At 34.3% G+C, this 14,427-nt stretch overlaps 1 protein-coding gene across 2 annotated transcripts; it reads right to left on the bottom strand.

Annotated features, from left to right (window-relative positions):
- Positions 1-713: 713 nt before the first annotated feature.
- Positions 714-8,386, bottom strand: LOC123538717 (tripartite motif containing 13-like). Of its 2 annotated transcripts, none has more exons than XM_045323013.2 (6): positions 8,175-8,386; positions 4,163-4,990; positions 3,703-3,815; positions 2,271-2,330; positions 1,718-1,909; positions 714-1,369 (listed from the first exon to the last, which is right to left on the bottom strand). In XM_045323013.2, exons 1-6 carry the CDS (start codon positions 8,288-8,290, stop codon positions 1,227-1,229), a joined length of 1,452 nt encoding a protein of 483 aa, XP_045178948.2. In that variant the 5' UTR covers positions 8,291-8,386; the 3' UTR covers positions 714-1,226. The 2 variants fall into 2 exon arrangements, with proteins under 2 accessions (XP_045178948.2, XP_045178949.2); XM_045323014.2 differs by having other exon boundaries at positions 3,703-3,812.
- Positions 8,387-14,427: the final 6,041 nt, after the last annotated feature.

Below are 14,427 nucleotides of genomic sequence, written 5' to 3'. Positions count from 1 at the left end.
TGCGTTTGTCCAACATACTATTTTAAACATTTATTATATTGTTATTAAGTAAATAATATCTGTTGAACTGCATGGCAGATCATGTCTTACATTATAACAAGATGAATTGGCGGTACAAGAAAATGAATTATTTTCATTCATATTTAAACAGTGTGTACAGCGATGTCTAAACAGTTACGTACACTACCATTTCTGTCTTTATGCTCAGATTAGAATGAATTAAAACATCTTCAATATTATTATATCTTTTGTAAGCAACATTAGGTTTATAGTCATATAATTGTCTAACACTGTTATGCAGAGAACACAAGAGAATATTCCAATTTTGGTTTCTTATTTTACCAATATTAGGCAAAGATGGGTTGTAGGTACATACCAAAGGAATGACTTTATCCATACTTTTGTTATCCATATTTTTACTACACTTACGCGGTTAGAATAGACCATACCGCATTTAGTAAAAGACACTTCAGGAACTTGTGGGCGATTTCTTCTCAAGTGTTAAGTTTTGTTTCACAAATGTTTGTACAGTTATTATAATATGGTCGCTTGCAAGTGATCCTTAGCGGAATGCAGTTTTGCATCATTGCAGTGTTGTTATAATTACTGGTCCTTTGCGATCATGAACTGATAACTTTACAATTACAGACAGAGCCATGATTACATTAATCACTGCCTCTCGGTAAAGATAGTTTTAATAGTCAAAGTCACTGTCATTTTTGTAAAAATGTAATATTAAACTCAACGAGGCATACAACTTTACACTTAATTGGGACAGAGTACCGGTTCTTTCTATTTTCGCTTTGTGCCCTTGTCGTTTATCTCAGAACATCTATTAACTTACAATATCTTCCCTTCAGTGTTGTCAAGATTGTTTATATACAGTTTATATTAATGATTGTTAACAATTAAACACAAAAAGAGACTTCACGTAACATTGCATGCATCTGGGAATTGTCTGTGTACATTTCCAGTTATTGCGATATGCACCCTTGTATCAAATGAATAATAATTGCGATCAGCTAGGGGATTGAAAGTCATTGTCGTAGTTGTAAAATATGTTGAAAATGAAGTTCATAGAGGAAACCAACACAAAGTGATTCTAAGGAAGGTAGACCCCAAAACACGTTTGATCGGAGTATAATGAATTCTTGATATAAACAAACATGTTATATGTCATCACATGACTACTATTGTATCCTTTAGGTCGCGTTTACATTACTGTTCTAAAGTTTTAAATATTTTTGTAGTAGTATCAACATTGAGATCAAAATAAGACCACTCCAAACACAGTCTATTCCGACAACAATGAGCTGAGCATGTTCATATGTGCTGACGTCATTATCCGGTGCGTAAGTTAAAATTGCCACTGAAATAGAAACAAGGGCATAACAGTTATAACAGAAGGGAATAACATTTCACATACTATTTGATACATCAGAGTTATATGCAAAATCTGCTGAGGAAGACGTGAAAACAGTATGCTCTAAAGAACAATTTCGATTGTTTAGACGTTAGTAAGTATGATTTGACAAATATTGTAAAGTAGTGCACAGCCATACTGCGGACAAATGTGTAACTTATATAAGACGCCACATTGTATATACATTGTTTTCAGTATCTCGTATCAGCAAGGTGTAATGATGAATTTGTCAGCCACTAAAAGCTCTTTCCCTAAGAACTTTGCAGCACGATCTAGAACAGTAAAGCTATATACCTGAACTCGAAAGAAAAACATTAACCAACGCTGCAGATGACCACAAAACTGGTTTCCAGTTTGGTCTGATATCTTCTTGCAGCATTTTTATGGACCCCCAGAATATCAGCAAAAGGTCAAGGACACTCTTCGCTATCAAAATGCTTCCAATGATTTTTACAATGCCATCTCCTTCAGTTGATGTCCATATCCCTGATTAGAGAAAATATAAGCAAAAATGATGGTCCCTTGTTTTCTGTAGCTTAAATGTAAGGAGAAAAAGACATTTTATTTAACCGATTGCGTCATGTATCTCTAAAAATCAGGGGATAATGTAACAATTTCTTTATCTGAATCCAGGTTTGGTATTGACCGAATGTTGCAATCTTGCTGTGTTTTTTTAATCATTTAGCATGTTACCATAGTTTAGCAAAAGTTACTTTGTATTTGTATTTCAGTTTTATTAACCGCGATGACGGTTCATATGTAAAGAACATTTTTCTATTTAAAATATCGCTTTTACAGAAAGTTCAGGACAAGTGGTATTAAGGAAAGATAAATAATTGAAAGCTACCTATTCCAAATCTGATTCCAGTTATCATGACTGCTATGAAACACACAAGGCACCTCAAATCTAAAATTACAACATCGTTAGATGATATAGATATAGAATAATCTTGTAAATACAAAATCAAAAGAAAAATCTGCAAAGCCTAACGTATGTAACAGTTTTATGGTGTTGCAGCTCTCTGGGAATTAATATATATATATATATATATATATAGATCAACAATGCATTGATATAAATGGCATACTATACTGGATTTAGCGTCGTTTTCAACAATTTTTCAGTCATATAATCGACGGTGTCTTCTTTTTACACTGAGCACAACTTTATAGTGCTGCCTCCCGTAGACACGTGACATGAGACCCCGCCTTTTCACATTATTCTGACACCGGGCTAACAAGTCCTAGTACTGTCCTCTTAAAGCCGAGAGCCAAGCGAGGAAGCTGCCAGTATAATTTTTCACACGTCTTTCGTATGTTGCGGCCAGGGAGTGAACCCACGACCTACAGCATTCAAAGCGGGCGCTCTATCATTAGGCAACCTAGGAAATTATATTATATTTGAATATGTGTATTGTAGTATGCATTTCAGAATGATATAAAATTGACATTATCAACCGTGATAAGTTAAAATTATTATGGAAATGAGAGAATCAGTTAGAACTTGAAGATAAAGCAACAACTCCGTGCATGTTGTAATTTTCTATTTCGCCTGCTGAAAAACGATTTGTCGTAACTACCACTTTTCACTTTTCGAGAAAATCGAGGTTAAAGTTTCAACTTGCCAAAACTTTTTTGTTATAAAAGCTTTTTTTGAAAATTCTAAAGCAGCTATACTTACAGTATATTATAGGCAACGTCTGTCCTTTTAATTCTCTTCAGCGTTTCTTGTTTAGACAAAATTTTGCTTTTATTGCTTGTTGGTACGACATTTTCTGATAGGGAGTGTTCAGTATGATTTGGACTTACGACATTTTCTTTTTTAATGCAGAACCCAAGTTTTGGACATACAACTATTCAGATTTAGCAATTTTTATCACGTGACAACATTCTGTTACTTGATTCGCTGATTGAGATAAGACATATTATTTTGGAAAAGAAGGTTAAAATATGGAGATACGACATTTTGAAATTTTCAGTACGTGAAAACTACACCATCTAGGTAAGTAAGGGATGTGTCAGGACATACGGCATTTCAAACCTGATTCACTGCATCAATATCTCAAAATGGAGACACGACAAATCGTTTTTCAGCAGGCGATTTCAGTATAACGGCCTACAATGTCCAAACAGAAGGGTAAAACAAAAACTCTCTCTCTTGATTCCCACCATGTTTAAAACTAAAAGAAAATTAACCCCAGATACTTCTCTTCCATAGGCAACAAAAGACCTAACACACAAAACACAAACAGGTAATTAAATCAGAAACTTGCAACTACTTTTAGTGTGATTTTGGTTGTTGTTTCGACTCTGATGGATAATGGTTATCCCTTGTCTTTGAGCTTCGGTTCCGGCATGGAAGTTCATATCATTGTTCTGTTGTCCTGATCTGCTATATCGTAATAAAAATTAGACAATATATTATGTTACCACCTCTCTAATTAAGTCGGACTATCCTACACATATACAAAATAAAAATGTCTATATTTTGAAACATAATGAAAGGTAATAGGAGAATAATCAAACTTTCCTGACTGAGTGTTCGTCATAATACTGTGTGTTGAATTGTATGCCAACATCAAATACTATTAAGAAACTGAAGTATATATCGCGATATAATAATAGAGTAAATGTCACTTCTGGTCAACTATAGAATACGAATATTGACCAATAAAATGTTTTATTTACTGGAAAAAGTAAGGACATTTCATGAAAAATATTCCAAATATATACTCATACCTTCTGTTGCCAGGGTTTGGGAGATCAACTTTCAGATGAACAACAGGGACAAAGTCAGTAGACACATTGTGATTTACTGGTTTGTTTCTCGAATGATTACTCCGGTATTTACTCGGCTGTCGATTTTCATAACTTGCAGCTGGGTAACTATGCCGCTCAAGTTGCGTCTGTAATTTATACATAGCGGGGTTGATCTCAATTTCCGATAGGGCAGACAGGTGTACTTCTCCTTGGAACATAACAGCAATCAGATTATTTTCATCAAAAGTTTCGTCTATTATTAATTTAACCGATTCAAAGTAAGGAATCATGTCATGCTCCTTTTGTTCAAACAGTTGAAACAGCATCTTTATATCACCATCTGTTGCAACTTCTTCGTTCTCACTGAGAATATACCTTGTAGCTGTTTGCTTTTCTTCTAATCGAGTTTTCACCAGTTGTATGTGATCATGGTATGTAAGAATTGCATTTCGAACAAGATTCAAGTGTATTTCATGACATTGTTGGCACAATTTCTCCCCGCAGTGTAGACATGTTTCACATAGCCCGCCTCTTTCTGTGCAAACGTTGCAGACAGATGATAAGCCTATTTCGGACGCTTCCTCACTCGACAAGTTAACATTGGAAGATCCATGATCTGTTCCATTGATCTCGTCACTCGCCAAATATGCTTTCGTTTTTCTCGATGATAACAGCGTTTCTCTGTGTTTCTCAGCGACATCAAGTAATTGCTGAAGAACTAGGCACTTTGGGACTGCATCTGCTCCGCCGACTGGAGAATCATGCCTTGTCTTGCATACCGGGCAACTGAAATGTCCATTCCGTGATCTGAAAAAGAATCAGCAGTTTTATGAGTAATAGAATACATTTCATGACAACCAGGTACCACAGTAAAGATATTTTTATTTTATGTATTATACAAATTTGTTATTGTATTTCAGGAGTTTCAAGAAGATGCGTGAAAAACTGTGCCGAACTTTTCCTGGCGGTTACAATGACTGACTTCTTAAAAGCCTCTCTTTACGGTAAGTCGGTGTTTCCTTTTGTGCTACTTGAAGCGTGACGGTTGTCATATATGCATGTTGCTGTAATTCGTGTTTTTTGTTGGTACCAACTCACCAACAGTCGTTCTTGATAAATGCCTAAAATTTAGCGTCATTTCTTTAAACACATTGTCGATTAAAACGTTTGTCAAAAACAATCATTTGCTAATCAATATTACACTACAAAAGTAAACACCATCTAGTCATTCAGATACGTGAGAGTTACCAAACGTAGTCTGCATAGTCGCACACAATAGTTCCATGTGTGACAATATCATGCCAATGGTTGCATTTACTTCAACGTTACATTCTTGAAAGTTTGGCAAACGTGAAAATAATCTCATTGTTTTAATAACTTGAAATCCTAATCATTGATTATCTTTTAATGGTGTTACAACTTAAAATATCATTCGATGTTTGTTTCCGACGACCGAACATTTGTATACTCGATTCGGAATATAACTATCAGAATAAAAAACTTCTCTCCACGGGTCCTAGGTACGTCTCACGTAGCACAGAAAATTCAACATTAGAATATCCTAATATTAGTATGCATATATACATGTATGATAGATAAATGCATTACGAAATTATTCAGGAACATTCTTTTTTTTTCATTGTTTCGATTCTTTTTTTCATGTCAGTAAAGGGTCGTCTTAAAATTTTGTAATATGGCCTATCTCTTATTTTGTTTTTACTCATCATAAATCAGTTGCACAATTTAAAGCTAGGCGACTATTTTCAAAATAGGTTCTGCTATCCAAAACAGTTAGTAGAAGAACCAATTGAAAGTAGCTATTATTTATTTTTTATTTCGTAAAGGATTAAGGTACATAGTTTTCGCTCACACAAATTGAACTGCTAGTTTTAATAAGAAAGGGCAAGCTTTTGCCAACATATAATAATTTCACCGTTTATTAACATATTTAGTTAAATAAGCAATTCACGTAACAAAGTTATATTGTTTGAAGAGAAATAAAATAAAATTGGTAATAAAGTATTTTGTCCGTTTGATAAGTATGTATGTCGTTGTCAAAATATTTCCCAAATATCGCTGACCTATATACTTTATCTCAAGTATGTGCGTAATTTAATCTTTCTATCAATTTCTTCGCATGACTGAGGCATATCAATCGATAAAAAGTAAAACATTCCATTGAGATTTAACAATAAACAAGAGCTGTCTCCGTAGGATGACACATGCCCCCGATGGCACTTTGAATGAATAGTTATGGCCGATGTTAGAGTTTAGGACCTTTGACCTACGGACCTGGGTCTTGCGCGCGACACGGCGTCTTACTGTGGTACACATTCATGCCCAATAATTTTAAAATCCAGGCATGAATGACAAAGATATGGACCGGACATGCCCATCAATGCACTATCATGAAAAATGATCTTTAACGTCTATGTGTGACCTTGACCTTTGAGCTACGGACCTTGGTCTTGCGCACTGCACGTCGTCTTACTGTGGTACACATTCATGCCAAGTTATTTGAAAATCCATCCATTGATGACAAAGATATGGACCGGACACGCCCATCAATGCACTATCCTTTAACGTCTAAGTGTGACCTTGACCTTTGAGCTACTGACCTGGGTCTTGCGCACTGCACGTCGTCTTACTGTGGTACACATTCATGCCAAGTTATTTGAAAATCCATCCATCGATGACAAAGATATGGACCGGACACGCCCATCAATGCACTATCCTTTAATGTCTAAGTGTGACCTTGACCTTTGAGCTACGGACCTGGGTCTTGTGCACTGCACGTCGTCTTACTGTGTTACACATTCATGCCAAGTTATTTGAAAATCCATCCATCGATGACAAAGATATGGACCGGACACGAAAATTGCGGACAGACTGACAGACCGACAGACGGTTCAAAAACTATATGCCTCCCTTCGGGGGCATAAAAATTGAGGTCACCCATTCAAATGCATTTATTTATGTTATTTTATAACATACCGTATTGATCACAGTTAATGAGTTAATTCATACGTGTACATGCTAACGAGCGCAGACAACGGGGTTAAGATAAGTTTAGTTTTATTTTTAAGTCGGCACGACATATAACAATACAACACAAAAAAGCTCTGAATGAACTTTTTAACCGAGTACAAAGGAAAGTATTTTCCGGAACGATATCTATAAGTGGTATTAACCGGTAATTTCCCACCTGTCATAAACACGTTAGCAAGCCTAGGTGGCGAGTACTACCTCTTCCTCATTTAATACTTCAAAATCCAGTCAAGTATAACAGGAGAAAGCAAAACATATAAACTTTAAAAAGTCTCTGACTAATAGATAGATATTAATTGATATGATATAAATACAAATATTTCTTTGAACTATCATGGAACATGATTATGCAAAATCATCTACAAGTCCCTCCAATTTAGTTACTCAACTGCATTCTGTAGCAAAAATAATAAGTTTTACCATCTTGTCTATACAAAGTATATTTCTTAGCCCGGTTAGTGCCATTCCAAAGATTCAAATTATACATGTTTTATGTCCATTGAATTTAAGTTCTCGCAATACAAGAATCGGTGTGCCTAGTTAACCTGACGGAAAATAGTAAAAATATGACTTAAACTAATTTATCCTTACAGTACTCATTATAGTGTAGTTTATCTTACAATATCTAAATAATTAAATCACAAGCATTTTAGTTTGTTTTAGGGATAAATATATCCAATGTATTTTATTTTTGTTCAAATGTATTTATTCTATGTATCTAAAGTTTTTATCATTCTCGCTGTATCGCTTAAATCTAGCATCAGATCTACACTCAACATTCGAGAGATGAAAATAAAAATGAACAAAGAAACGTTAAAATCTAGTACATTTAACTGTAGTGTTTTGTCAATTTAACATGTAACAAATGTGGTGAAATAATGATAATATTTAGTTTGAAACTGACGGTGGTACATATGTATGTTAGTGTCATAATTCATCTTACCTTAATAATTCCTCCAGGCACGGTCTGTTACATAAACTATGTTGACACGGAAGTTGTTTAGGATTATTAAATTTCCCAAGACATACTGGACATTTTAGTATCTCCATTAAATCCATAATTACTCTTAAGTAAAAAGTTATCTAAGCCGAGCTTTTAATATAAGTATGTACGCATCCAATATCAGATCTATCAATAATATTTTGTATAGAGAAAATTTTGAAATATATAAATACTGGTGGTTTTTCCCATACAGATATAAATAATTCTTGTCTAATTTTAGGTTGCGTGTAACCAAAAAGGATGTAGTGGGTAACGTGATATTTCATGCAAATTATTTAGAAAGTGTTCGCTGTTGCTTTACTACTTAGCTTAGTGTACTGTGAAATCATTAATGTTCGTGGGGGACTAATTTTCGTGGATTTCGTAGTTGAGTCAATCCACGAAATTTAATCCCAACGAACAAGTAAAATTCCATTCATTTTATGTTCAAAAGTTGAATTCCAGGAATTCACCTACCCACGAAATTGCCGTTTTGACCAAAATCACGAAATTTCATGCCCACGAAATTAAATGATTTCACAGTATTCTTTATTCTTTTTTTCGGACATTATTTAATTACACACTATTTATATTGAGGTGAGGTAACGTTAGCATAGAATTTCGCATAAAGATTATAGTTCCTCAAATTGCAAAAGTTTTCAGTTTCTGTTTTCAGTTTTATTTATAATCCATGGCATATAATATGTATGTGGATAAAGTAAGTGAAATGATGAAATAGACAAATCAATATTGTACAAAATATTGTACAAAATGCGGCACAAACATGTGTTTTATCTACAGAAATGTGCTCTGGTTAGTGATATTTATTGAATATATGTCTGATTGGTCTAAATTCGAACAACTTGAATGTTGTTTACAACGAGTACATACTCCAAAAATAGTTGGTTCCATTCAATAGAATTATCCATATATTATGATTACAGCTATGAAAGAACGCGTATAGAGTCAGTCGCTTACCCTGCTTATGTATTAAATTATCGATACACATAAAATATAAATTATTCTAACAACAGCACAATTATCAAGAAAATACTCATATAGTTTTTCAATACCATGAAGAATAACTTGTATACAAAGTTTTGTTTTCTTTCAAAGTTACTGTTTCTCAATTTTAAAAATCTTTTACCACTGCCATCAATAAAAGAAATTTAGTCACATTCTGCTAAAATAATCAAAGATTAAAAATCCAAACAGCTTGATCAAAATGTCTATGCTTTGAAAAATAACATACTGATGCAATTATACAATAACCTCTCAATTTTTGTTCTAACCTGATTATTTTTCATTTGCTTCTATCAGCAACAAAGTACCTGTCCTTTTTTCTTGCTGAATAATTACCTTTATCACTGAAACCTCCTCTGTCATCTTTACCAAAACTCCTCCTGGCTCTACATACACTTTTATTTTCGCGATAATATATAAATATCATATGGCAGCGTGTGTGACATTGATATTTTCAACCCGAGGGCAGAATGTCACCCGAGGCGAAAGCCGAGTGGTGACATTCTGTTTCGAGGATGTCACACACGTTCTCATATGATATTTTTTATTATACCGAACAAAATTAAGTACATAAAAAAATAAAGAATGTTTTTAATTCAATTAATTCAACAGTTTCATCTTTAGCGCGGTAATCGCCTGTTTACACATTGAATAGTGACGTCATTACTATATGTATACAAGGGTGGCAAACATTTCATGATTTGGATAAATATTGAAGCAGTTATTTGCCCTTATATGACATTCAAAATATCAGCGCGGTCACATGATTTAACAGCCATTTTCGCTTGGTCACTTGTCAAAAAGGTTGTTTTTGATAGTCAAAATATTTCGTTCTCGGGTACAGGGATTTTATCATTGTAGACAAACGTGGGGTATAATAATCTATAACGTCATTGTATCTCCATGACATATCACTCTCATATCTGTTTGAGCTTCGATCATTATAACCCCTGTCGCTTCGAATGATACTGTCCTTCTTGACCGTTTTGTTATGACGACCTGGTCCTCTATTCATTTGCCTGATAGATGACCTGTTATTGTTTCGGATCAACTTTCTATTATTACAATTGGATGACTCGGATCTGACATCAGATTGTTTCCAATTTCTGTTTTATCTGGATGTCTATAGTCTCTTGAACCATCGTTTTGATGCCGAGTCAGGCCTGACTTCCATGCATACATCACATGATAGAAAAACCTTTTAACTTCATTCGATATACGAGACCAATAAAAACCTTCCATTGACTATGTATATTAAATTGTGCTATGCAAATTTTCAATATTTATCCTAATGGAGATCTTCATATTGCCCTTAATTACCGCTGAACCGATTGGGCAGCGAATCCCCTCAAATATTTATACACGTATATATTTTCATATCAGTTGAGCAATGGAGAATCTTAAATCACAGCTTCACGATATTACAATGACTTGTTATAACGTATGCAGTTCTCATGTAAAATTTGAACTTTTTCCAATTTGAGAAAATCATCTTGAACATAACACGGAACTAATTTGGCAGCATACCATCTCGAATTGTAGATTACATTTATAAAAGACATACATAATTTCATGACAATGATGTGTCAAAAACTAAAATCACAGTGCGGTTATCACTTACCTTGAGCCATATTTGGATGTCTTCTGTCACAGCTAAAACAATTCAACCAGAGCAACCAGCGCTGAATGTATTTTATATACCATGTATACAAACTTTAATTTTGTCATATTTCTACTATTTGTCCGAATTAAGACACTAAACATAACATAACCACTGCATTGTTTCGGCAGATAATACCCTCAAATTAATTGCAGTTTACATTCTTAATACACAGAAATGTTTTCATGGCAACAAAAATCTAAAACTCTTGTGGCCAAATATTACATTACTAAGGCTTGTAATATCGCTTCCGGTTCTAACTTGCAATGAGTCGTAAGCTGATAAGTTATGTGACAGCTGAAACAAGTCAACCAGCAACGAATACCTTTCATCGGCAATGTGTATTAGCCTTTACTATGCAAAATTTCATTTTTTATTCTAATTGTGGCCTTCATATTGCCCTAACCATTGAACGGATTTGGCAGCGGATCTCCTCAAATTGTAGTTCACATTCTAAATACACATATATATTTTCATGTCACAAAAGTTTTACTATGCCTTGTAATTTCGTATTCTTATTCTCGTAATTTTCAACATTTTCCAATTTGAGAGCATCTTCCTACCCTTTCCATTGAACTAATTTTGTAGCAATCCCATTCAATTGTTGTCCATATTTATGATTCAAATTGATTAATTTATGACAATGGTTTGACAAAAACTAAAATCACAGTGATCCAATATTAATAAGGCTTGTAATACCGTATGCGTTACTCACTAGCGTTGAGTCATATATGGATGTTTTCTGTCACAGCTGAAACAATTCAAATAGTACAAACAACGCTGAATGTACTTATAGACCTTTATGCTGACTTGTATTTCTACTTTTTGCCCACATTAAGACCGTTTTACTTACACATATACTTCCATGTCAATTGTGATAAAGAAAATTAAATCATAGTTAAAAGATGAAATATTGAAGTTCTCCGCGGTACGTAGTAGAGCGGAGAACATATGTCTTAACACCGCGAAGCACAAAATCATTGAACCATTTTGTGCATGGGATTTTTCGCGGGTATTTGGCAGCGAAGAAATCAGTTCTACGCAAGTTTTTGTACTAGTTACATCTACTTTATTTGCGACGTGAACAAAATGGATGCCGGCACGGAGCTCATGGTGGAAAATAAAGTGAAAGAAGTTTTAAAAACGAACAATGAAGTATTGCTGAAGGACATCGGCGAAATGATGAATAAGATAAGTGCAACGCCTTCTTCTTCAAATTTAAACGCGTTAGAAACGCCTAAATTCAAGCGCAAAAGCAATGAAGAACAATTTAAATATAATTCAAAAATAGCTGTAAAATTAGAACAGGCCAGCGGTAGCTTATCGTCGCAGAAAGTTGATGAAGCGAAAGAAAATATTATTGAAGGTAATACATAAACAAAATAATAAATACATGAATAGTTAATAAAATACACATGACTCGGGGTATTTTCGTTTAATAGCATGTAGTAAGGCGTACTAGGATATCAAAGTTTAGTTTTGTTTGCTTTGCTCACACTGTCAGTAAGATATGTTTATTATGTTTACAGCAAAATTTGTGAGTGAATTGATATAATTCAACGTCAATAAGCGAGGCGTGACTTATCAACCATCATGTAGACGGTTATGAGCTTAGGTGTATATAAAGTCTATTTATAGTAAATTTCAGCCGATTAATATTGGCTACGCTTGAATAGTAACGACTTTAATCCGTCAGAGAAAGGTGTGTACAGGTACAAGTTATAATACATGTTTTTAACAGCATGTGTCAATTTTTATGTAATCTGAAAAAACGATTTTCTTAAAAAGAACAGTTATCAGGTATTTTAGCATTGTAAACAAAATATTAACGTTATTTGATACATTTGTACAGTACATCTAGATTTGTCAGCTTAATATATGTATATAAATTATTTTAGCTTGAGATATGATAAAGAAACGACAGAAGCTGAGCTGGGCTGGCGCGTGGTGGCGGAATATGAAACCAACCCGTTAGCAAGTGACAGCGATGATGAAAAGAATTGTATAAGGCTGAGGCGAGAGCTGCGAGAAAGGTGAAATCTGAGGAGTCCAAGACCCGTCGTGGTCGGGCATTTCATTACAGACGTCAACGACAAGTTCCAGATATTCCGTCGTCGTCTGGCGTAATGCAGCGTAACAGACGTCCAGGTTTATGCTTTACTTGCGGAAAGCCCGGTCACTGGAAGATGGAATGCAATCAAAATAGTAGCAAGAGTATCAATAAGTTATGTAGATCTAGTTCATGTATGTTTTGTAAATGTAAAGATTCAAAATTTGATACAAATATTGAAAAACTGTCTGTTGCTGGTAAGAAAACCAGTCAGAATGAAATGTCTGATATACAGCGTAGATCTACAGATGGTACTGTAGATAGCGTTTATGGTTCTTTTGATCAAAGTGTCTCGTGTGCAAATACCAGTTTTAATGATACAGGACATAGCAGCACAGATTCTATAAATAATCATGACACACACTGTGTGCAAAATGTTCATAATATAAACGTTCAAAATCGTAACGTAAATGAGACACCTTTGACTGACAGTCAGAAAGTAGGTGCGAAACCATCGCCAGTTGGTAGGTTAAAGAAGCATGTTTCTGAGTGGAAAAACATATCAGATAATGTATATATAATAGGTGTGGTACAGGAAGGTTATAAATTACCATTCAAAGAGATACCTCCTAAAGTTCATCTTAAAAATAAGAGATCAGCTCGGGAAAATCCCGAATTTATTTGTAGTGAAATAAATTCACTTTTGCAAAAAGGCGTTATCTCCGAGGTTAATGAGAAACCTTACGTAGTTAATCCTTTAACTGTAGCTTATAACAAAGAGTCAAAACCCAGGCTAGTTCTGGACTGCAGACACATCAATCCATATTTGCATAAATTTAAGATTAAGTTTAACGACATAAAAGTCGCAGAGCAATTGTTTGATATTTCAAGCTATACATTTACATTTGATTTAAAATCAGCATACCATCATATTGATATATATGCATCCCATGTTACCTACTTACGTTTCTGTTGGGTACATGATGGTAAAGAAAAGTACTATGTTTTCAATTCTTTACCGTTTGGTATTGCCACAGCGGGCAATATTTTTACTAAAACCTAACAGGTGATTATCAGATACTGGAGAAATTTAGGTCATAGAGTTGTAATGTTTTTAGATGACGGAATTGGGGGTCATTGTGAATTTATAAAAGCTCTAGAATTAAGTCAGTTTGTGAAAGTTTCATTGTTAAAGTTTGGGTTTATGTTAGCGGAGGAGATATGTAAATGGTTACCGGCTATGGTTTCATGCTGGTTAGGTCATGTTTTAGATTTCGAAAGAAATATGTTGTGTGTATCTGATGAACGCATACATTCATTAGAATGTTAAATAGATTCAGTGCTTTTTCAAATTTATAAAGACAGATTTAGTGTAGTACCAGTCAGGGTATTAGCAGCCGTTGTGGGTCAGATTATTTCATTACATAGTGTATTGGGGAAAGAAGTAAGTCTCAGAACTAGATATTTGTACGGTTGTATTT

The sequence above is a fragment of the Mercenaria mercenaria genome, chromosome 18 (assembly GCF_021730395.1).
Source record: "Mercenaria mercenaria strain notata chromosome 18, MADL_Memer_1, whole genome shotgun sequence".
In the NCBI taxonomy this organism is placed as follows: domain Eukaryota; kingdom Metazoa; phylum Mollusca; class Bivalvia; order Venerida; family Veneridae; genus Mercenaria; species Mercenaria mercenaria.
The sequence above is the reverse complement of the archived record's forward strand: the minus strand, read 5'-3'. Positions and strand labels throughout refer to the sequence as shown.